Raw genomic sequence first — 24,209 nt, forward strand, 5'->3', positions numbered from 1 at the left:
GTCTGGGTGGGAGACCAGAGGGGGCCAAAACCCTGGAATTTTTGGATGGTGGCAGCGAGATCAAAGCTAAGCTGGTAAGTAAGCTTAGAAGGGTTCATGCTAAGCACCCAGATTTTGGACGCTAAGGTCCAGATTTGGGAGAAAGGCTTATGATATGCACATTTTTCACTTCAGTGCTGTTGGGGGGAAAAAAGTAATTGCCTTTGTGGGACTATTTTTAAAAGAATAGTCAGAAGTGCTGTTAAGAACATAAAAGTTGACAGGACCTTAGGAGACCTGATGAGTAGATGCAAATAGCTAAATTCAGGTGCTAAAGGAGGTTATTGGCACCGAGGCTTCCATAATCAGACGACAACCAAGATTTAGGTTATAAAGACAAAGCACCGGACCCCATGCTGGTGTAAACTGGCATAGTTCCATTGACTTCAGTGGAGTTACAGCCATTCACACCTGCTTGAGGATTTGGTCCAAAGTTTTTCCTCTTCTTCTAGCTGCTACAGTCAGTGTAAATTAAATTTCACAAATCTTGGAAAACAAACAACACATGGGTTTTGTGTAGAAAATGTATATGGCTTCTGAGAAAGTGCCTTCATTATTTTTTCACACCTTGACCTCACCTGGGTATTAAATGTTAATGGAAAAATCAAAAAGCAACACAGTGGTATGTTGAGTTCTCAGGGTTGCATTCAGTACACTCAGCCCGAAGTGCTTAAGAACTCTGTTTTCCATACAATTAATAATTCACAGTAGCATAAATAGTAGTTGATGGGTCAATATTTTCAATGAGGCCAATATTTTCAAATTTGGGGGCCTAAGGTTAGACATCTAAATCCACATTCTGTCACCTAATTAAGTGCTTTGATTTTCTAAGGTGTAAGTTGCCAATAAAGCCAGTGGGAAGCCAGGAGGTCTTAGTCCCTCTGAAAATCAGGCAATTGGGTGCAGGTGCCTCATTCTAGGCACCCATGTTAAAAAACTGTGGGCTAAACACCAAGCTGTGATCTGAAGTTAACAACTATCAAGAATCATCTCCTCTATCCAGAATGGGTCATACGGAAAAGGACAATAAATTCTAAGTGACCTGAGCAGATGGTCATCAGAAAAACTCAGACACAAGTGGAGTGAGCTACACTTTAAAGAATCCCTTCTTCCCATCTTTAGGAAGGGGGTTTCAGAGTGAAACTTCCATTAGCATTAATGGAGATAACCTGTCAGTTCTCAGTGCAGTGCTACAATGAATTGCCAGGCTCTGTTCTCTATGACTTGGTAGGTCTTGGATGGAAATTACTGAAATAATTTTCCAAACCTCTTCACTTTTTTTTAAATGAAATCTCTGTAGATCACACATTAGGAAAGAATAACCAGACCATCCATGGAGTGTTTCTGAATCTATTTGTTTGCCTTCCAGGATTGAAGAATGTCATTATATGCTATTCACCCCAGTTTAATTGGAATAAAATAATTACAAGAATGATTAATTCTCAGGCTTGTAAATCTTCAAAGCTGGGAGTGTATGAATATTCAGGCTGAAGCTGAGCATGTAATCTTTTTAAACATTGGAGAGCGAATTTCTCCATACACTCTCAAATGGAACTCACCGGCACTCCTCTCAAATTTCTTCTTCTTTTCTAACAGGTTTTCATGTATAGATCAAGCATGTAACACTGAAGTATGCTTTGTACCCTAAGATTGCACATTCATATCAAATAAAACTGCCTGCCACCTCCCCACTTGTACTTTTCTAAGAGACCCTTTCATCTAAGGAAGCTTGTGCTGACTGCTGAAACCACAGGAGATCCATGACTGGCTTAATTGCTGTATGGCCAATTCTCTCCCTGCCCAGAGACCACCTCCCCCAACCACCACATAATGGGCCCAACCTTACATTCCTTGTACATCCACTGAAGTCAAAGCGGGCTTTGAATGCATGAGGAATATAGAATTAGGCCCAATGTATGCATTTTTTTTTTTGGACTAGCAATCAAAGGAAACTAGCTTTTCCTTGAACTCACAAATGGAGCAGAAGACAAATCTAATAGAATAAAATTCCAGCTCATTCATTTTAATAATTAAATCAATCAAACAAAACCCCTGCTCAAATGTATTGGTTTGTTGATTAATTCTAAGCCCTGGGATGCAGCTTAAATACTCCTCACATGGGCTATGCGATTACTAAAAGGAACACATTTGTGATGTAGTTATTAGATTTAAAATAAATATGGCCCAGATTTTCAAAAATAGGAGCCTAAAGATAGTAATCTACATCCTGACTTAGGCACCTGCCTGATTTTCAAAAGTGCTCAGCACTCAATAGCTCCTGTGGACTGCATTTCTGCTAAATTTGAGTCTAATTTTGAAAATGTTTCCATTTAGGGGACAAAAATAACTCAGCTCTAGTGACAGAGTTTTCAGACTCTGTATGTCTACCCAGAGCCACTGAAAACACTCAACTTGGGAGAATTGCTCTACTGATTCCATGGCATCTAAACTCAGGAGTTTGAAAAGAGCAGCTGCCTCAACTGTTCAGAAGCCAATGTTAAATTTATTACATTCATTTTTAAAATAAAGTAAATATCATCAGTCTACATCAAAGTGGCTCACACTATCTTTGCAAAATGCTAATAAATAGTTAGATGTGTGCAAAAAACTAACCAAGGTGAGTGATTTTGGGGTTAGCACCTGTGCCTCAGACCTCAGCAAGAAAATATGTCTCCTGCTGGAGAAATTAGCAAGGGGTTGATCAGGGGCTCAGAATGAAAGAGCTGATATAGCCTCATCTTAGAAAATGTCACTCCTATATTAAAATAAGATATTATTTAACCTAGAACAAACAAATGAATGTCACTCTCTTTTTAAAAGAAGACCTACACTGTCAGAGCCAGGAAGGACCATACACAGAGTCTTATATCTTCTTTTCAGTATTGTGGCACACACATGCGGGGGGATTGGGCGAGGGGGAAGATGGACTATTTTTTCTCTAATTTACAAATAATATTAATATTTAACCAAGAAAAACAATTTAAATGGACTTCTTATGAACTGGTGCTTCTAATTACACCACCTTGTTGAGCTGATGTGCTCCTGAATCTCCAGTAGCCTCCAACCCAGCCCATTTTCTATGAAGGTGACTGAAATCCAAGGCCTGAGGTTTAGCACTGATATTCTGCTTCTCTAATGCCCCTGTGAAATGTCAATTCATGAAAAACATTAGAGAGACAAGGTGGGTGAGGTAATACCTTTTATTGGTGCAATAAAAGATATTACCTCATCCACCTTGTCTCTCTAATATCTTGGGACCTACCGGGCTACAACCATACTGAAAAACATTACTCATTACTTCCTAGTAGGAAGCCTACAGTTGTAGTGAAATAGCCTGTATTTGCTGCCACCTAATGGACATTTGGGTCCATGACAAGCAAGTGACTGAGGGAAGGTCACATTTTGAAGCACTATACCACTTGTACATAAATGAGTTATTAATGTAGAATAATTTCATGGACACATGCGTGGATAACATGGCAGAAAGTGCTGCACTGGATCACTGATGTATGTCCTACATCTTATAAGTAAAGCTATAAAAGAAAAAAAAATAGACAATTAGAGTCTGCTTGAACAATATGGGTGGGATTTTCGAGGCACCTAGGTGACTCCGGGGCACAGGACCCATCAGAAGTCAATAAGATGTACTCCTAAATCACTTAGCTACTTCCCTCCCTACAAGCCTTGCTAAGGACTGACTTTTGTCAGTTACAGCACATAGCTCTCTAGTGTAATGGGGCTCTCCCACTACACAACCTAACCAACTCAATATGTATCAACACAGATTACTTTTTGTGCAAAGATACAAATCAGCCTGAAGTTGCAGGAGGATGAACCTGTCCAAAGAGGGGACCAGGAAAGGGGAGCAAAACAGGTGATCAAAACTAATTCACAGTAGCAAAAGAAGTGCCCTAGGATGGGTGTAATGTTGCCAGCCACAAGTCTGGTAATTGCTAATTTATGCCAAGAGTCAGCTTCATCAGTAATAGGAGGGATTTTAAATTTATATATATATATTTTAGAGTTGGGTCTGAACTTAGGGTTGGGAGGTGTCTGGTTTTCAACAGGAACACCCGGTCGAAAAGGGACCCTCCCCAGCGTGGTGACAATGAGCGAGTGAGTGAGGGTGGGAGAGAGCGAGCAATGGAACGAGGGGAGATAGAGTGAGCGGAGTGGGGCCTCAGAGAAAGGGGCAGGGCAAGGGTGTTCGGTTTTATGCAATTAGAAAGTCTCCAGATGAGAAATAATTTCCCAGCCACTGGACTATCATGGATCTGGATTTCATCTCTGATGCCTCCCTTTAAAACAGACCCAACCAAAACCCTGGATCCAAAATCATCATGTTTTCCTTTGAGCTGTGGTGGACTCTGGATCTTATGGCTGAAGTCCACCTCTAGAACGTTTACGTAAGGATGGAGTATTCTGTGGCAACTAAGCCTTTAGCAATGACTAGCTTCTCTTCCCCATCAGTTTGCTTTTTACTACTCCTAACAGATATATTCTGATCAGTGCAAGAACAAGTTCTCTGCTTATTTAAGTTTCAGCCTCCTAAAGTATTGACACAATTAACTTTTTCAAGTGCTGAGTGTCACAGTTCAGGGCAACTATACCTTATTCCCCCTCCATGATCCCTTGAGGGCACTCACTTTTAGGCTCCTAACTCCTCAGACATTCAGTCTCTGGCAGAGATCCACATCTCTCTCCTTCTTGACCAGGGTTTTTCCAGGCTTCACAGTTCCCTGCCTACACTGTGATATCTCCAGCAACCTAGATGGTCTAAACAGGCTAGCGTCTGTGTTTTGCTTTCTCTCTGAATGCGATAAGCAATCTAATTGCCAGCAATTACAGTTACCATACAATTCCTTATAAGCAGCACATTTTTTCTTAAAGTAGAAGTATTTCAGAGAAAACATTTTAAAAACAATAAAAGAATCTACAAGCATGTTAAAAACTTACCAGAGGCCATCCCAACTCCAGCTTTGGGTGTCAGTAGATGTCAGGCCTTCAAAACCCACAACTGGGTTTTCCCCATAGTTACATGTTCATAACTGTCTTGGATTCAGAACCAGAAAAAAACATGAATAGTTCAGTATTTCCTTTATAGAATGTGGGCCTTAGATCTTGGCCTAATGGAAGTGATCAGCAGACAATGGCTCATTCCTCAGGATGTAGCTTCAAAAGGCTGGGTTTTTGCATAACTTGATGTGGGAACTTTGCGTTCACCTCCCCTTTGATATTCCCCAGGAAAACCACTTAATGTTTTTTTGTTGCAAAAGCCCATTCTTGTCAGGCACATCATTCAGTATAGTCCTTTGAATTCCCGGTTTCACATCTGTCACATCTCCCCCCTTTGGTGATTACATACAATTCTGGCCCACAATAATATCTTAACAATTCATTTAGTGCAATGGACCTAAAGAGACTTAAACTTAATTCAGTAAGGTCTCCCAAGGATATTGCAGGAAATTGACATATGTCACACTACGCATAGTTTTAAAGTGTATTGTGAGATGCCCCAACTAACACCATTCACCTACTCTGTGACGTGCTAGGCTATCTTAGGCTACATTCTGCAGAAACCTGTAAAACAACTCCAAACACACTGAAGATGTCCCTTTCACATTTCTGGCTACTTTAAGAGGAGAATTAACAACCTTATTCTTTACCTCTACTCTTTTTTCAGGATTCTCCCTTCAAGATTCCAGTAGCATATGGCAGGTGGTAACATTTAGCTTTCTTTTGCACCAGTAGTTCCATATTTTGCGTACAGACACTGAATTTCTTCCCTTGAGTCCCTGTCATTTCTCCCATCAACAGCGCACGTGCTAGCACTGGATGTAGAGTCAGCAGTTCTCTGGACATCAGACACGTCAGCATCAGTATAGAGCACACTTCTCCAACACTGTCTTCTGAAACCAACCAGTTCCTCCGCACATCATGTGTGTTCGTGGAGACACTGGGCCCATTCATCAGATAGGAGAATTTAGCTTGCAGTCTGTTCTTTTAGGCCCTCAGTTAGCAAGGTACTTAAGCACATGCCTCACTTTAAAGTACTTAAAATTAGTATTACCACTGAGGTGAATGGGACTGCTTGCCTAAAGTCCATGACTTCAGTGGGACCACCCACACCCTTAAAGTTAGGAATGTGCTGAATCAGGGCCTAAAATTACATAATTACACTGTACTGTTTTTCAAAAATGTTTTTCGCTTTCCTGTTGCTATGTGAAAGACCCAAACAAACTCGAGAGAGGAAAATAACTGACTATTCAGGGGATGCAATGAAACCGAGTATAAACCAAGGGCTGTCAAGTGCATGGAGTAAGCAAGCTGAAAATTTAGACAAAGGATAACTTTTTTCCCTCTAATCTCTTATAGTTGTACTAACTGTATGTGTTACTTGTAACAGCAGCAAGTAGAAATTTCTCAGACAGAAGCGATTTTTAAGATGTCAGTGTGACTTTAATTGGCCAAACAAAAAGGCCACATTTTACCATATCAGTACTCAAGTAAATAATCAAACCCTGGGGGGTGCCTTTACTGTATATAGGGGACGTTTTTTATTGCTAGATAGTGTGCAGCTCAGGTATGTGACCTGTACAGAGACTATCCAAAGGGATTAACCAACATGCCTGAGAAAATCAGTTATATGGAGACAGAAACATTGCCATGGTGCTGAAAATTAGGAATTCATTTGAGATTTATGTGACTGTTTCCTACTATAATTTCAGAGCCTGGATTAATCTACACCAGTATTTCCCAAACTTGGGATGCTGCTTGTTTAGGGAAAGCCCCTGGTGGGCTGGGCCATTTTTTTTACCTGCTGCATCCGCAGTTGTTGATCGCGGCTCCCACTGGCTGCGGTTCGCCACTCCAGGCCAATGGGCGCTGCTGGAAGTGGCAGCCAGTAGATCCCTTGTCCTGCACTGTTTCCAGAAGCGCCTATTGGCCTGGAGCAGCGAACCGCAGCTAGTGGGAGCCGTGATCGGTCGGACCTGCGGACGCAGCAGGTAAACAAACCGGCCTGGCTTGCCAAGGGCTTTCCCTACACAAGCAGCATCCCAAGTTTGGGAAACACTTATCTACACCAAGGTACTCATTGGCTGGTGAGTGAAGAGATTCTCTTGTATTGGCTGAACTCTACAGAATAATTCTGCCCAATCTACTACCAGCAGAATGTTCGTGTGTGGTAGGTTTCCCCTACAGTAGCTGTCAGCAGCATTATGAAACTTACTAGAATCTGTACTGTGTCTATGGTCCTGCTCAATTTCACACCTCTGCAGGGGCTGAGAGTGAAACACTACTGCAGAGGAGCCTGATCAAAATCAATTTCCTCTTCCCAACTGCCAGCAGAGTACTCAAAATAAGAACAAGAGGGAAGGAACCCAGACACAGAAAAAAAGATAGAAAACTGAGAAAAAATAGGAAGGTAAAAAGAGAAAAGGAGGGAGAAACACTTTATGTGTCTGGGATACAGATGCAGAAAAAGGGTAAAAGAGAGAAAAAAGGAAATATTCCATGTATTTTGTCCACTAGGCCATACTAACGCCTGTCCAATAGTCTATGCTACCTCTCATATGTCCTATACATTTTCTACAGAGATCTGGATTGGTTCTGTGTAGAGTAATCTCCATACAAACAAACCAGGTTGATTAAATTCTATAGAACTCGATAGGATTCGTATAGACATACTTCTTATACATTTTCTATAGGAATATCTCCAACTTCCCTGCAGAGTAACTATCATAGTAACTTATTGCTTTGTCTCCTATTAATCCTACAGGAGTTTTCTATGAAGACAGCAGTTCCCAAGTTCATTTGTTTCCAGATGACATCAGATGGAATTTAAGTCGTTTCCTAACTGGTTAAGATTGCAGTGAATATGGAATCCATACACCTTCCAGTTACAAGACACACGACAGTAGTAATACTCAATACAGAGATGTTTTTTTAAGAAAGACAACAGTATATTATTTTGCTTTCACTTTTTGCTATCTTTTCCTTTTCGACTGGCTGGCCACATCAATTCTATCTTTCAGGTTGCCACAGCTGTGAAAGGGAGAACAGGAACAGCCAGGTAATCAAATTACAGACCACTGAAAAGGTCAGGCAGAAGTGAAAAGCACACTGTCAATTACTTTTGTATATAGGTTGTTTTATGTCTCCATTGTTTGCAATGCCCTTGAAAAAAGCTCCAAGACCAGATTTCTTTCTGGACTCTTTCTCAGAGGGCTCTGTTCTTTTTACATTCAGCAAGCACAGAGCTAAAACAAGCATGGCATTTTTTGTTTATGCCTTAGCTGGGGCACCATCATCACTCATTATGCCTGCCCAGCTTTGGGAATGAGTCTTGCTAGGAACATGTCTGGGCCCTGGATTGCAGGCTGGGACTGTTGAGAACTTAGGTTTGGATTCCAAGTCTCTATCTAGCCACAATGCCTGTGTCCCCGGCCCCTTTCCAAAATTCGTCTACCTGCTCACCTTCCAATCTGGTCATCTGTCCTTCAAAACTCTGCTGGGCATTGGCCTGCCATTGCTGCATTGAAACTTTTGCCCTTCGCTTTTTTTGCTCAGAAATGCCTTTGAGGGAGCTATGTGCCAGGTTGGTCTCTCCCTTTCCCTGTGCGATCTGAACCCCAGTGAGCATGAGTGATCTGATTCCTTTTTTCCAAGAGGCCCGAGAGGTAGAATAGAATTATTCTGGAAATAGTTTGGAGCTTAGCGGAAAAGGATGGCAGATTTGCAGGGCCCTGTGACCAGATGCTGAAAGCCCTGCAGTGCAGTTTGTGTCAACTACACTGAGTGCAGAGAGGAAACGGGGGATCTGGCAGAGAGTGAGGAGAGGCAAGAGAATGAAGGAGGGGAAGGGGGACAACTTTGAGGTCAGAAACAGGGAAGGGATCAGGGTCAGAGACAAGGAATAGATGACAGGTTTCAGAGTAGCAGCCACATTAGTCTGTATCTGCAAAAAGAACAGGAGTACTTGTGGCACCTTAGAGACTAACACATTTATTTGAGCATAAACTTTCGTGGGCTACAGCCCACTTCATCGGATGAATAGAATGGAACATATAGTAAGGAGAGATATATACACATAGAGAGAACACGAGAAGATGGGAGTTGTCCTACCAACTCTAAGAGGATAATTAAGAGAAAAAACTTTTGTAGTGATAATCAAGATAGCCTATTACAGACAGTTAGACAAGAGGTGTGAAAATATTTAACACGGGGGAAATAGATTCAATGTATGTAATGGCTCAGCCATTCCCAGGCTCTATTCAAGCCTAATTAGCCTCTTAGAGTTGGTAGGACAACTCCCACCTTTTCATGTTCTCTGTATGTGTATATATCTCTCTCCTTACTATATGTTCCATTCTATGCAGCTGATGAAGTGGGCTGTAGCCCATGAAAGCTTATGCTCAAATAAATTTGTTAGGCCTTGGCTACACAGGCGCTTTACAGCGCTGCAACTTTCTCGCTCAGGGGTGTGAAAAAACACACCCCTGAGCGCAGCAAATTACAGCACTGCAAAGCACCAGTGTAAACAGTGCCCCAGCACTGGGAGCGCGGTCCCAGCGCTGCAAGCTAATCCCCACGGGGAGGTGGAGTACGTGCAGTGCTGGGAGAGCTCTCTCCCAGCGCTGGCGCCGCAACCACACTCACACTTCAAAGCACTGCCGTGGGAGCACTCCCGCGGCAGCGCTTTGGAGTTTTGAGTGTAGCCAAGCCCTTAGTCTCTAAGGCCTTGGCTACACTGGCGCTTTACAGCGCTGCAACTTTCTCGCTCAGCGGTGTGAAAAAAACACCTCCCTGAGCGCTGCAAGATACAGCGCTGTAAAGCGCCAGTGTAAACAGTAAGCTAATCCCCATGAGGAGGTGGGGTACGTGCAGCGCTGGGAGAGCTCTCTCCCAAAGCTGCGGCTCTGACTACACTCACACTTCAAAGCGCTGCCGCGGTAGTGCTCCCGCAGCAGCACTTTGAAGTTTCGAGTGTAGCCAAAAGCCCTAAGGTGCCACAAGTACTCCTGTTCCTTTTTTTAAGGAACAGATGGACTCTCAACTTCTGAGCTCTGACATAGTTTCAAATAGCTCAACATTTATTACTTGTTCTTCTGCTTTGTCCAGCACCCTAGTTTTTGTTAAATAGCTGATATTGCACAGCCAGCACAGGGGTCTTTCAGAACAATGTGGCAGCAATGGGCATGACTGACATCTCTTTTCCACCTGATAACAGCTAGGCAGTGGGGTGCTGTGATTACTATACTAACTGGATAAGTAGTATAGACACAAATACTCAGTTCTAAAGCATCCTATTAATTCTGCTACCCTATCCCTCACCCATCCCCTGCCCCCAACTTCTTTGTCTCATCCATCTGTTATGCCTTGTCTTTTAGACTCAGATCTGTGGAGCAGGGATTGTCAGTTACTATACGTTTGTACAGTGCCTAGCACAATGGGGGTTAGAGCTAGTTGAGGCCTCTAAGACCTACTGGAATAGAAAGATTACAGTTTTATTAATAAATTTCCCTTTTTTAAAAGTGCCATTCAGAATACAAGGGATATTCCTCACAAGATCGTAACCATTTAAGGTAAGTCTGAGTTTTGAAGGTACTTGACACTGTCTCTTTAACTAACGAAAGATGGAGCATATTTCCATTCTCTGACAATGATCATAATAAAAATGAGAAACAATACAAACTGCAAGATCAATTCTACCCTCCAATCTATGCATGCATGATGCTGTGCATCCTCTGATGTTGGGAAGAATACAACAGGACTGGAGCAGAACGCCAAAGTCAAAGCCCCAACACTGGGCATGTTCTGATCTGCTTCTGATCCTATGGCTCATGCTCATCTCTACTAAACCTGGCAACACAAATTTAGGCATCTGGGCCCAGGACTGAGATCTTAATCTAGGCTTGTAAGCAATCTCAGTTTGAACACGGGGTATTTATGTAAAGTCCTGTTTGATTCTGCATAACATTAAAAGCTATCTTGTGGGACTTAAAGCTGAGTCAAGCCCAGAGACAAGCAAACAAGAAGCAATGTTAATTGGAATAATACCTAGCATTATTATAAACTGAAGAAACTGAGAACAGTAAAGCCGTTTATTTGAGTATCCATCAGGTCCAGTTGTTTGTTCATTTTAATCCAGGAAGCATCTGCCTGGATGAAACTGTGCTCTGCGTTACTCTGCGTGGGTACAGTTTAAAACATTTTATATGGAGAACTCCACTGCTCCCTCTTAATTGTCTTTTATAACAGGCTGTGCTCTGACAGGGACAAGCCCCTGAAAACCACCATATTAGTATATAAGTGCGTGGGAGCAGCATGCCAGAAGCAGCACTTTGGGGCTAAATGACACATGCTATAGCTGGAACACAAGCTCTGACACTCTTCTGATATAAAAGCAAGTAGGTTACTACCCTCCCTCTCTCTTCTGTCAACAGACTATGTAGCATCTTCAGCAATGTTCTTCCCAACACTTTCCAAGAAGCTTCTCAAAGCAACTTCTGAGAAATCCTTTGTTTACATAAGATGAAAAACACTCTCCAGAGACAAGATGTTGAGAATATTTCAGCAGTTTTTTTATACTCGAATTCCAGGTCATGCTTTTATTACCAATCTCCACTTCTTGTAACAGGGATCTGCTGTATTTTAAAGGGCAAAATAATAACACAAAATCCAAAGACAGACATATACTTGATGCTTATAGGACCTGCTTCAACACTCATATGGACAGACTGCCATTGATTTAAATGGGAGTTGGACTAGGCTCATACACAGCTTGTCAACGCAGGGTTTCCAGCTGCTTCACGAAGGTAGGTGATTATTATTCCTATCAACAGCTGAAGAAACTGACGTGTCTTATCCAGGGTCACATGGCAAATCTGTGGTAGAGCTAGGAGTACAAAACAGAAATCACTCTCAATCCCTTGCTCTACCCACCTGACATTTCCTCTTCCTTAACTGCTTGTATAATCTCTTTGTCTTTGCTAACATTGTTCAGTGAATTTAATAACACATTAAACCTCTAGATTTCCCAAAACTCAGAGCTGAATTCAGCTCTTACTTGCTTTTAATGCAGGTTTGTGCTCAGCTGCTTTCACCATGGCTGAATTTGGAGCTAAACTGGTATAAAATGCATCGTCATTCAGCACTGGAAGCAGAGACCAGGCAGCACTAAAGGTTTCATGCAAATTGCATTTTATGTTTCAGTCCCACCGTTTTCTCAATCAGTTATACTTACAGCATGTGCAATGCCGTCTCTGTCTCACAAAAGTGCACTCGCTCCTTGCTCAGTCTAACAATGTCAAAGTTCACAAAGTGAGAAGCATTCACATCCACTAATAAACCGTGAAACATTCTGAGTCTAATTCCCAATCCTACTCTCACTGACCTCAGTGACCAAGATCTTCATGACTTAAATGGAAGCAGAAGAGCTAAAAGCAGGCATCTGTTTGTCGAGCATGGACAGCGTGAGAGTCCAGAGCAAGAGGCTGTAAACTGGTTTCCAAACTGATTCAACTGGTTTAGAGGAACACAGTGGGTGAGTAAATATCTTTTATTGGACCAATTTCTGCTGATGAGAGACAAGCTTGTCTCTCTCACCAACAGAAGCTGGTCCAATAAAAGATATTACCTCACCCGCCTTGTCTCTCTAATATACTGGGATTGATGTGGCTACAGCTACACTGCAAACATCAATCCTGGTTTAGCAGTCGGGACACAAAAGGGGCCTGTACTGCTTCCAAAACACTTGGCAAGAAATCTGGCTCCACTGAAGTCAATGGAAGTTTTGCCACTGACTGTAATGGGGTGAGTGTTTCACCTTTCTTTTTGTTTTTTAAATCTGTAACTATTGTAACTGTATATTCTTGTTACCCATATAAATGCACTAATAATCAATAGTGAGATGGATATAAAGGATACACTGTTTAAATGGACTAAATGAGGGATTCTCAAACTTCATTGCGCCATGATCCTCTTCTGACAACAAAAATTACTACATGACCCCAGGACTGGGGACCGAAGCCTATGCCCCCCCGAGCCCCATGTGGAACGGCCAAAGCCAAACCCCGGGCCCCAGCACCTTGAGCAGGGAGGGGGGGGGCGCAAAGATGAAGCCCAAGGACTTCAGCCCCAGGCAGGGGGCCTGTAACTTGAGCTGAAGCCCTCGGCCTTTGGCCCCTGGCGGTAGGGCTCAGGCTTCGGCCCTGGGCCCCACCAAGTCTAAGTCAGTCCTGGAGACCCACTTAAAATAGGACCACAACCCACTTTGGGGTCCTGACCCACAGTTTGAGAACCATTGGACTAGATGAGGGTTTCAGAAGGGACCTGGAAGAAAAATGATACTGTGGAGGGAAGTGTCTTCTTCTGACTACAGATGGTTGGCAAACACACTATATCAACAACAAGCTCAGAAATGCCAAGCAGTTAAAAATGTATAAAAAATAAACTAAACAAAACAAAGCATGAGGCACAGAACTGCTTCTCTGCTGGGCTGAACAACCCAGGGGCATTTTCCTTTACCATTCAGTAATGCTGGCAGAAGGTCTCCCACTGTAGCAGCTCTGTCATTTTGGCTCATTTCGGGGGTTTTTTAAAGCTGGTGCTTGACAGCCACTTCCCTTTTTTAGAACGAACACGGACTGTGTAGCATACTGAAGCTATTTGCCTTCCAGTAAGTAAATACAAGAACCCACTCTTGTCCCTTCTTCTAGTAAAGGGTTTCAGATTGATAGACTTTGCAGGATGATACAAGTGATAAATGTGGCTTGCCATAAGGAAATCAGAGTGAATCCTTCTCTAATTCAGGAATCACAGGAGGCTGCTGGAGGGGAGATGTGAGGAGTTCCCCCCTCCCCACGCCCAATCCCTTCCCATGGGAGAGTCAAACTGGGCTTTCAGTTAAAGCTGCTCAGACAGGACTGGTACTTCCTACTAAAACAAGTGGAAGGGGCCTGTTTTGGGTTACTCAAAATTCAGTCTTATTTTTCTGACTGTACAATCTGAGTCCTTTCACTGCATTCTGTGTTCCCACGGCCTTTGTGAGCAGTGACAATGAAAATACCCAGAGCAGCCTACAGGCTCTGTGGACAAACTCTGAAGTATTTAGATTGCTAAACCGTACCTACATAAATCTAGCTGATCCTCAGTCACCGGAACACACATCCAGGGTGTTAGATAAACAGACAGCACATTCTGGGGGATTTGGGAAACCTGGGATTGTCACTGCTTTTCCATTCCCAAGAAGGCTAACCTTAGTTATAATTATCTAGGATATAGTCTGTCCTTCATACACTGATAAATGGAGCATTCAGTCTCATAAATGCATCTCCTTATCCTGACGTATGCAAAGTGTTCCAGCTGGAAGGAGAAATATTTTTCCCCCTACACTTGCTTAGCTTTTCCAGACACCCAATGGGCCACATCAATAGCAGGTGTTTAACATCATAGCTCCACTGAAATCCATTTAGGTTCACCTATTTAACATCAGCTGAGGATTTGGCCCTATATTTCTGAACACAAAATAATATCCTATAACACATATGTGACATTAATATACCATAAAATCCTATCAATAGCCAGTAGATACTATTGTAAGAAAAACTGCCATACAAACATAAAAGATTGCAATTGCACAAATAATTTTGTCTAGCCCAGGCTATGTGATTGCCAGCTTAATGCTGTTCATGGGAAAAGCCACTTAAATTAGGCTCATTTAAATTCATACCAGTTTTTCCTTCAGCTAAACTATTTGTGCCCATTTAGTACAAGTAGGATTTGGCCTCAAGATTCTTGGCCAAAATTTGTCCTCTTGCCCCACTGGTGGTGCCCAACCAATTACCTTTCTCCTTCCCTGTGTGTATCTCTATAGCAGTGTATGTACTAACACACATGTTCAAAAGAGATCACACTCACTCTGATTCTGGCCACCTTTGGTCATGCAGCAAGTTCTTTCTTTGATAAAGCTTTTCCACCATAACGGGAACAATGTTTACAAACACCCAGTCTTCTCAGTCCTCTCTACCAGCAAGCAGAGATTTCTATAACCAGACTCCATGAAGTCCAGCAAGAACCTCACTGTGTCCATCTGATTAACCTAGAAACTGCTCAGCGTATGCATTATTACATAGTCTTTAATTACATGATCACATTCTATTTTTTCCACTGGATCCCTGCCTCATCTGTTGCAGACGTTGAAAAGTATGTAGTGAATGAGGCAGGGAATTAAAGGAAAAGAAAGAATGGTCTTGTGGTTAAGTATCAGAGGGGTAGCCGTGTTAGTCTGGATCTGTAAAAGCAGCCGAGAATCCTGTGGCACCTTGTAGACTAACAGATGTTCTGGACCATGAGCTTTCGTGGGTGAATACCCACTTCGTCAGATGCTACATCTGACAAAGTGGGTATTCACCCACGAAAACTCATGCTCCAAAAAGTCTGTTAGTCTATAAGGTGCCACAGGATTCTCTGCTGCTCTTGTGGTTAAGGCAGTTGAATCCTGTCCTGGGGAACTGGATGCGATCCCTGCCTTTGCCACAGAGTTTCATTGTGATTCTAGTCAAGTTACTTAAACCAAACTTTTCCACCCATTTCCTGGGTGCCCAGCTTGAGATATGTGGGGCCTGATTTGCATTGACAGCTGTAACTGAAATCAATGGGAGACGGGTGTTGGGTATACAAAGTGCTATATAGTGATACATACTCTGAAAAATCAGGTCCCAGGTGTCTCACTGTGGTACCTGAAGTCCCTTGGTACCTCTGACAATTTTGGCTTTAATCTCCATGCTTCAGTTCCCCACTTGTATGAGGATAATACACCACTTCACTTCAGATGGATGTTGTTTAAACAAATGCATTAAATGTTTGCAAAGAATTATATTACTGTGATGAGAGTACTATAAAAAAGGCTCAGAAGGAAATTAATAATTCTATATTCAGAGGGTTTGGAGGGTGTGTAGTAAATAAACCCTGGAATGACACAAAGAAGGGTGATGATAAAAAAAAATTGAATAGCTAACCATTCAGTGAGTACCATCCATCCTGTGCTCTGAATGAGGCGGGAGTTCTGGGGAAAATCAGTATAGGTCAGGACCATCTAATTAAAGACTGTCTCATAATGCATACCACACAAAGGAGCTGAATGAATGTCACATGGGCAAACTTGATATTCTTTTCGTGTAATTTTTGGATGCAATATGCATAAAGGATTGTTTGATGAAATGGAGACACGGGAGATTGTTGAACAAAGGGATATTAGTCATGTCAACAGTTTCACGAGACAGACTGCATGAATCAAAGGTCGGTCTGGTTTAGTAAAGATAAACTCTTCCTATTTAGAGGCAGTTTTAAAATGATATGAATATAAGATTGCAAGGAAACAGGATGACTCCTGGAACATCTAAAACATCAGGGGAAATAAAAGCTAAGGCCTTGGCTACACTAGCGCTTTACAGCGCTGCAACTTTCTCGCTCAGGGGTGTGAAAAAACACCCCCTGAGCGCAGCAAGATACAGCGCTGTAAAGCACCAGTGTAAACAGTGCCCCAGCGCTGCAAGGTAATTCCCACGGGGAGGTGGAGTACCTGCAGCGCTAGAGAGCTCTCTCCCAGCGCTGGCGCCGCGACCACACTTACACTTCAAAGCGCTGCTGCGGGAGCGCTCCCACGGCAGCGCTGTGCAGCTGCAAGTGTAGCCATACCCTAAGTTTACAAGAATAAAACCGAACTCATCGATGATGTGAACTTCATTCACTGATGTCAGTTCCATTAATGCCCAATGAAACTAGAGGTCTGCACTTGAGCCAGCTGACCTACGGCAGAAGTGGGAAGCACTACTGTATTGCACTGGATTTATTTCAGCTGTTAAGGTTTACATCCCTGCCTTTCACACAATTATTCATTTTACACGGTCATAGTAAAATATATTGAGGAACAAAACCTTTTAAAAAAAATCCCACAATTCACTTGCTAGTAAAGAAATTCTCTCTCTATTAAAGATAGCAGCTTCACATGATTGGTTTAACACAAAAACCAGATGAAACACGGAGGTTTTGACTAAGCTTCACTTTGAGATTTGGGGTTTGCCAAAGTCTCGAGGTGGGAAGCATGAAGCAAAACCAAAGGAAAAGCTCACAGATACCCTTAGAAATGAAACTGATGACCTTCAATCAACTCTACTATTGATCACCCAGTGATCCGCTGCTATTCAGATGTCCCGAGTGACAATCTCCTTCCACTCTTTCACTTCTGTCTCGGCTCTCAAAGAGCCTACTGTTAAAAAAACACCTTTCCTCAGTTCTCTGGTTCTCTTGGCACCCTTTGTGGACTAGTTAGAATGGAGCATGTGGAGTCAACTCCTGACCCTCGATGGAATAGCACATCTGCTTTCACAAGTACCTCAGCCAAGGGCAGTCAGATATCCCTGGGACACCTCCCAGGGTCAATATGCACCAGGAATGTTCTCGTGATCAGCCAGTTAAATCCTAACAGGGAACTGATGAAGTCAGAGTATTCACTTGTACTTGGTTTCACTGGTAGATAGGCATATGACAAGAATTTGCCTGTTTGAAAAGACCAACAATAAAAACATGTATTGATCAAAATTTGCTCTTATCTTGTGTTTAAAAGAAGAGGGCAGCTTTCAGCCACGTTCAGGCTCTGCGCAGCATCTGATTTCTGGCCTGTGCTTTGGGTATTCTTGTTGTAATAACACTACAAATATGTAATGAGAATTTAGGAAAAATGGCTAGTGGAGACTTCTAATTAAATAGGTGGCCTACCTCCATCTCCAAGGCTCCACAATATGCAGTAGAGTCTGTTCAATGCTCCCTGACAGACAGAGTAAAGGCTTTCTTGTTAGGGAAAAAACGCAAAAGATTCCTGGAATGGCATGGGAAGAAGTCTCTGAGCCTGACACACTGATTTCAGAGGAAAGTGCTCACTCACTGCTTTGTATGCTACTGTTACAAAAAATGAGGCTAGACAAATCTGCAGAACTAGGTTCAGAAAACAACTGGGTCAGATTTAAATGAGAAAATCAAGGTCCATTCATGCTCCTGGAACACATAATTTTGAATGAGACTCTGATAGTTTGAGATAGCAGAGTTTCTCTCCTGACTCAAATATCAGAGCACAAAGTCTAAGGACTGAGGTTCCCAGATGACCAGTATCTAACTATCTTAGGTACTTCTATGGCCCACAGTACCTGAGCAGCTCAAAGTCTTTTACATTTCTATCCTCACAAAATCCCTGTGAGGTAGGGAAGTGCTGTTATCCTCCTTTTACAGGTGGGGAACTGATGCTCAGAAAGGTTAAGTGACTTGCCTATGGTCACACAGGAAGTCTTTGACAGAGCAAGAACTTGAACCTAGTCTCCCAAGTCCTAGATGAGGGCCCTAACCATATGGAAATCCTTCCTCTCTATCAATAACAGCTAGAGGGAGAGCACCCATAATGTTTTCTCAATGCTACATAGTACTGCCCAGTGTATTACCCTCAAAGAGGGGCTGTTTTTTATTTCTCCAGGAGCCACTGGGAAGAAGGGTGTAGTGTTCACTTTCTAAGAGGAACATTAGAAAGGGAAGGTAAAGAGTTGGTATCAACCCTAGGGAAGGCACGGTGTGGGGGTTTCCATGTTACACTCTAACAGACAGACAACTAGAGTCTGGATGGTTCTGAGGGTTGGTAATAAAAGACAGAACTTTTCACCTTCAGGTTACTGGTTTGAATCTGGCCCTGGTTAGTAGCAAGTGAAGGTCATTAGCATCTGACAGATGCTTGATGAAACAAGCTGGGAGGAGCTCAGTCCATTTGTTAATGGACAGGTTACAAAAGCTGACGGGGAGGAGGGAGGCATTCTTGGCCGAGACACCATAGCTTGCATGGGCAAGGAAAAGGAACCAGCTTCTCACCCCCTAAGAGCACTGCCGTGGGTGAGGCATACTAGTAAGCCCACTGCTCGTACACTTGCTCTGCCCATGCTGTGAGTTTTCAGTCTCCAGGGCTCTCTAGCCAACTCTTTTTTTGAACACTAGGTTCACTTAAAGACATTTACAAAGAATGACTAAAGCAAGGAGTAAGAAAAGTTTTGCGTAAACTTTGGAATCAAGAGCTAGATGTCCAGGTGCACCACAGCTCTGCTTGGGACAGCTGAGGAGGACCAAAGTGGCTTGAAGTCATCTTTGTGCTCCCCCAATCCCTGGCAAACTCTGAGCAGGCTCTAGGTTGTTTTAAGTTGTGGTGATTCGTGACACCACCTGAGGTGCTGTCAAGCTGGGCAGAGATCAGAGCAGACACCCTGCAAACACTCCCACTCATATGCTAGGGTATGCAACAGCGCATCACTGGTTATTAACTCTGCACCAGCAGATGATTCCCACACGCTACAGGAATTCTTAGCTTTATGTTCCCTTTTCCCAATTAGAGTGGAGCAATGGAACTGCAGAGTGGGCTTGAATCCACCCCGATAGTTCATATCATTTCCCTTGAAATAAGCGTAAAGGATGCTCCTTTTTCTAACACATTTCTTCCATCTCCCTCCTCTGTCTCTGTCTCTTCTCTCCTTCATTCCCTTTTTCCTTCTTTTGTTGATTCATGATTGTTGCAAACGTGTTGCATGATGATTAGCTGACACAACTGTTTAGAGTTCCTTCACGGAAAGCATCATTCTGAAAGCTTTTCCAGCTTCCCCTCCAGATGATATCATCTTGGGTGGGCGCCAGGTTGGGTTATGAGTGAAAATTCTTCCCTTCAGGGTCAGACACTTTAAATATTCTCCTAATTTTAGGCCTGATTTCAGTCTCCTGCAGCCAATGGCTGAGCAGAGCAGTTAACGTTATTCAACTGCAAATGTCTGTCAGAGTTCAAACAAAGCTTCACTTTGTAGCAGGTTACAGTGCTCCACAGCACAGAAGCCTCTTTTAAAGGAAGGCTGCAGCTGCTTTGCTCAGTGCAGCATTCGGAGAGTTCACATGGTAAAGAGAAACACTTCAAGCTCCCACCATCTATAAACTGTGATTGTAAACCCAAAATAACAGTTTGAATTTGATCTGGCACTTTAGAGTCTTCTGCTGGCGGTTTTATGTTCCAGGCAGCGCTCTGGAAATTCACACCGTGGGAAACGCATCGTGTCAGATATAAACTGGAAATTGGCAGCTTTCAGGGGGGGCCTCTTTTAGGACGAGGTTGGCGGCACTGTACACTGTGGAGCCTGACTTTGCGGCTTAAAGAGATCCGATGCCATCAAAATCTTGCAGAGTTTACTCACCTGATATTGACCCTACTGCCCAAGTCACCGCACACCTGCTCACCACAGCTTGGGTCTGTCTCAGACTCTTAGGGCACATAGTCCAGCATGCAAGCCTGAGGCTGAGGTCCCTTCAAAATGTGGTTGTCATCAGTCTGTCCCCCAGCCAGACACCCCCTGGACAGGCTCCTCATGATTCTGCCCCGGGTACTCACCTCCTGCCAATGGCAGTGCAATCAAAATCTGGTGATGGAAGGGGTTCCATTTGTGGCTCCATGGCCCACAGTATTCCTGGTGTTGGATGCGTCTGACCTCGGCTGGGGAGTGCACCTTGGTGCCCTCAAAACTCAAGGACTATGGTCATGGGAGGAGCTGTTGCTTCACATAAACGTCAGAGAGCTCTGGGCTGTCCACCTGGCAAGGTGTTCGTTTCCCATCTCGCTGGTTGAGTGGTGCAGGTACTGACAGACAACACGGCCTCCATGTTCTACATCGACAGACAAGGGTCAGCCCAGTCATCAGTCCTGTGTCAGGAAGCCTTTCACCTGTGGGACTTCTGCATCCAGCATGCTATCCACCTAGAAGCCTCCCACTTCCCGGTGTTTGGAACATGCTGGCAGATCACCTCAGCAGGTCCTTCTTCTCTCAACACGTGGTCCCTCCACTCAAGGTTGCCTGGATGCTCTTCCAAAGGTGGGGAGCTCCCCAAGTGGACCTGTTCGCCATGAGACAGAACAGAAAATGCCATCAATTCTGCTTGCTACAAAGCCTTGACAGCAGCTCACTATCGGATGCCTTCCTTCTCTCCATTAGAGCTACCTACTTTGCGAAGTGGAAGTGCTTCTCCTGCTGGGCTTCGGAGCAGAATCTCTCCCCTATAAGTGCCTCTTTATAATCCATCCCGGTCTACCTCCTGCATTTAAAGCAACAGTGGCTTGTCTTCTTATCGACTAAGGTGCACTTGGCGGCCATATCAGCATTCCATCTGCACGTCCAGGGTAGATCAGTATTCTCACATCAGATGACGATCAGGTTCCTCAAGCACCTCGAGAGGCTGTTTCCTAGGTATGTGATCCGGTTTCCTTTTCAGGACTTATTGGTCCTCCTTTCGAGCCTCCAGCTTCTTGCCCTCTCTCCGACCTGTCATGGAAGGTCGCATTCCTTGTAGCTATTACGTCGATGAGGCAAGTCTCTGAGATTAAAGCTATGCTGGAGCCCCTGTACATGGTGTTCTACAAGAATAAAGTCCAGTTGTGTCTCCACCCTGCCTTCCTGCCAAAGGCGGTAACACTTCCATGTCAACCAGGACATCATCCTCCAGGTGATCTCTCCAAAGCTACACGCATCCAACGGGGACAGGCATTTGCAAACCCCAGATGTCAGGTGTGCCCTGGCTTTCTACCTGGAGTGTACTTTTTAAGCCTTTCCACAGATAACTCAACTCTTCATTGCAGTGGCTGACAGAATGAAGAGCTTCCCAGTGTCGTCCCAGAGGATTTTGTCCTGGATCATCACCTGCATCTGTACCTGCTATGAACTGGTGCAGATGATGCTCCCAATAGTAAGTGTTCACTCCACAAGAGCTCAGGTGTCGTCAGCCACTTTCCTGGCTCATGTCCCCATCCAAGACATCGGCAGAGCCATGATGTGGTCGTCATGATGTGGCAAGCCAGGGATGACACTAGATTTGGCAGAGTTGTGTTGCAAACAACATGTCTATATACTCCTACCCGCCTCTGGAGGTCCTGCATGGGAGTCACCTACAATGGAATGGACATGAGCAAGCACTTGAAGAAGAACAGAACCAATTCAGTTTACTTGAGAGAGGGTAAAACTCTTTCATGTAAGAGTTCGATTTCAGATAACTTAGATATATAGTCATTGGAAGGTAACTTAGGTATATAACCACTTATGTTGTGAACGCCAAGACTGTAACAGGATTAAAAAAAGAACTAGATAAATTCATGGAGGATAGGTCCATCAATGGCTATTAGCCAGGAATGATGTCCCTAGCCTCTGCTTGCCAGAAGCTGGGAATGGATCTTTTTTTTTTTTAAATCAGGGTTGAAAGGGACCTCAGAAGATCATCTAGTCCAACCCCCTACTCAAAGTAGGACAAATCCCCAGTCAGTTGTTTTTTTTAAACCCCACTTCCCTAAATGGCCCCCTCAAGGGCTGAACTCACAACCCTTGGTTTAGCAGGCCAATGCTCAAACCACTGAGTTATCTATCCCCTTGCTTAATGATTATCTGCTCTATTCATTCCCTGGCATTGGCCACTGTCAGAAGACACGATGCTAGTCTAGATGGACCTTTGGTCTGACCAAGTATGGCCGTTCTTATGTTCTTATGATCCAGTAAAAGATACTACCTCATCTAGCTTGTCCACCCATTAGAAACAAACAGGGTCAGTGAAATGGAAGGTAATGGCTAAAGATGAGACAATCTGGAAGCAGATACAACGTGAAACTATGTGTGTAATGTGTCACAATGTCTAGTCAGCTGGGGCTCAGTCCTCTGCTTTATATGTCAGCAAACCAACTGTGATTTTTAGGGAAGCAAATGGGTTGGACGTAAACGATGGCCACCAATGCGTATCATGAAGAGCTCATTCAAAAGTGCTGGCCATATATTCTGAATTAGCTAATCTTCTGGCAAATCACAAAGAACACGGTTTGAGGTATAACCAAATGCAGTTGCTTGGCAATGGATGGAAACCATGATGACCGATCATCGTAATTGTTACAGTGCAACACGTGCTCCTGGGTCACAACAGAGAGCGGCAGCTACAGACTATTTTCAGTTCCCATCAAATGCATTACGCTAAATGGGGGGCGGGGTGAAGTAGGAGATCTCTGTTCCTCAAACAAACCCCATTTCTCCCAATTATTTGTCATTCTTGCCATGCCAAGCAAAAGAGGTGTTGGTGTCTGAAGTGACTGTAATTTAATGGCAGTTACAGTAGACTTAACCCACCATTCAATTATTAACCTTTTTAACTGTCTGTTGATCTGTCTGCGTAAGGGTGTAAAGTCTCTGAAAGGACACGAAGTGTTACTCAAGCCAACTACTGGAGAGGCAGCTTTAATGTAAATGTTCCCCCTTCCCTTGTCCCCATCAGCACCCTCAAGTCTGCTTTAGAAGAGGCTCTTTGCAAGTGTAACATGGTAGCTGGCCCCTTGAATGAAATTGGGCCCATCACTCCTGGTGCAGTCCAGGTTTGCCTTAGTTTGCTGCAAAGAGGAGGGCAAGACTGCCACTGGGAGTTACAAATGAGAGTACAGAGTCCTGAGCGAGGAGCGAGAATCCAGAACAGGAGATCAGAAGCAGAGTAGAGCTGGGCTGAGAGCTTCAGGAAAGGGATGCCCCTGAATGGGGAAGCAGTGAGAGTTCCCTAGTGAGCAGTGGAGCCCAAGCAAGTAAATGAAAGCTGAAGGCGGTCAGGGGATCACACTTCCCCAGGCCAGAAAGCCACAGCCAGAGAGAGTTGAAGGCTGAAAGTGGCACAGGAAGATGCCTGCTGGCTCTCTGAGAAGGCTGGGGAATGATGGAGGGGTAGGCCCACTGATGTCGCCAGGCAACTGGAACCACAGCTGGGAAGGAAACAGGATGGAGAAGCACTCCAGCTAGAGGGCCTGGGGTAAGGTATGATGAGACCCCAGAGTCAAACGTGAGAGTTGGGTGAAGAGGGGTGAGACACACTGGAGCTGCACCGGGTGCTGGACTGTTGGGACTAATGTACTGTTTGGACTGAACTGGAGGGATTCTGATGATAGTGGGGTTTTTGGTAAGAAATTAACACCATAAAAGGGCTATTAATATACTCCCACAGCTGCACTGAGTTTATCTGAGCACCAAGATGGGGAAGTGAGGCAAGAGGCTGCTGGGAGGGCCACTCATTCAGAGTAAACATGAAAGATTAGT

The 24,209-nt window shown here is 43.8% G+C and overlaps 1 protein-coding gene and 1 long non-coding RNA gene across 7 annotated transcripts in view; both read right to left on the reverse strand.

The window, feature by feature from the left end:
* The window catches only part of LOC142047788 (uncharacterized), a 441,041-nt gene that overhangs the window by 76,974 nt on the left and 339,858 nt on the right, over nt 1–24,209 (reverse strand). The window lies entirely within an intron of this gene.
* LHPP (phospholysine phosphohistidine inorganic pyrophosphate phosphatase) overlaps nt 1–24,209 on the reverse strand; it is a 171,471-nt gene that overhangs the window by 76,974 nt on the left and 70,288 nt on the right. The window contains exons 7-8 of one of the 6 annotated variants that reach the window (XM_075072486.1): nt 4,996–5,087; nt 206–525 (exon numbers count right to left, since the gene is read on the reverse strand). The exons of 3 other annotated variants lie outside the window; for them this stretch is intronic. In XM_075072486.1, the coding sequence (XP_074928587.1) occupies nt 5,036–5,087 (52 nt within the window). In that variant the 3' untranslated portion in view covers nt 206–525; nt 4,996–5,035. Of the gene's footprint in view, nt 1–205; nt 526–4,995; nt 5,088–11,670; nt 11,939–24,209 lie in introns of those variants that run through there. 2 more of the 6 variants (XM_075072485.1, XM_032796481.2) reach the window with 2 other exon arrangements.

This window comes from Chelonoidis abingdonii, chromosome 15, assembly GCF_003597395.2.
Source record: "Chelonoidis abingdonii isolate Lonesome George chromosome 15, CheloAbing_2.0, whole genome shotgun sequence".
Lineage (NCBI taxonomy): Eukaryota > Metazoa > Chordata > Testudines > Testudinidae > Chelonoidis > Chelonoidis abingdonii.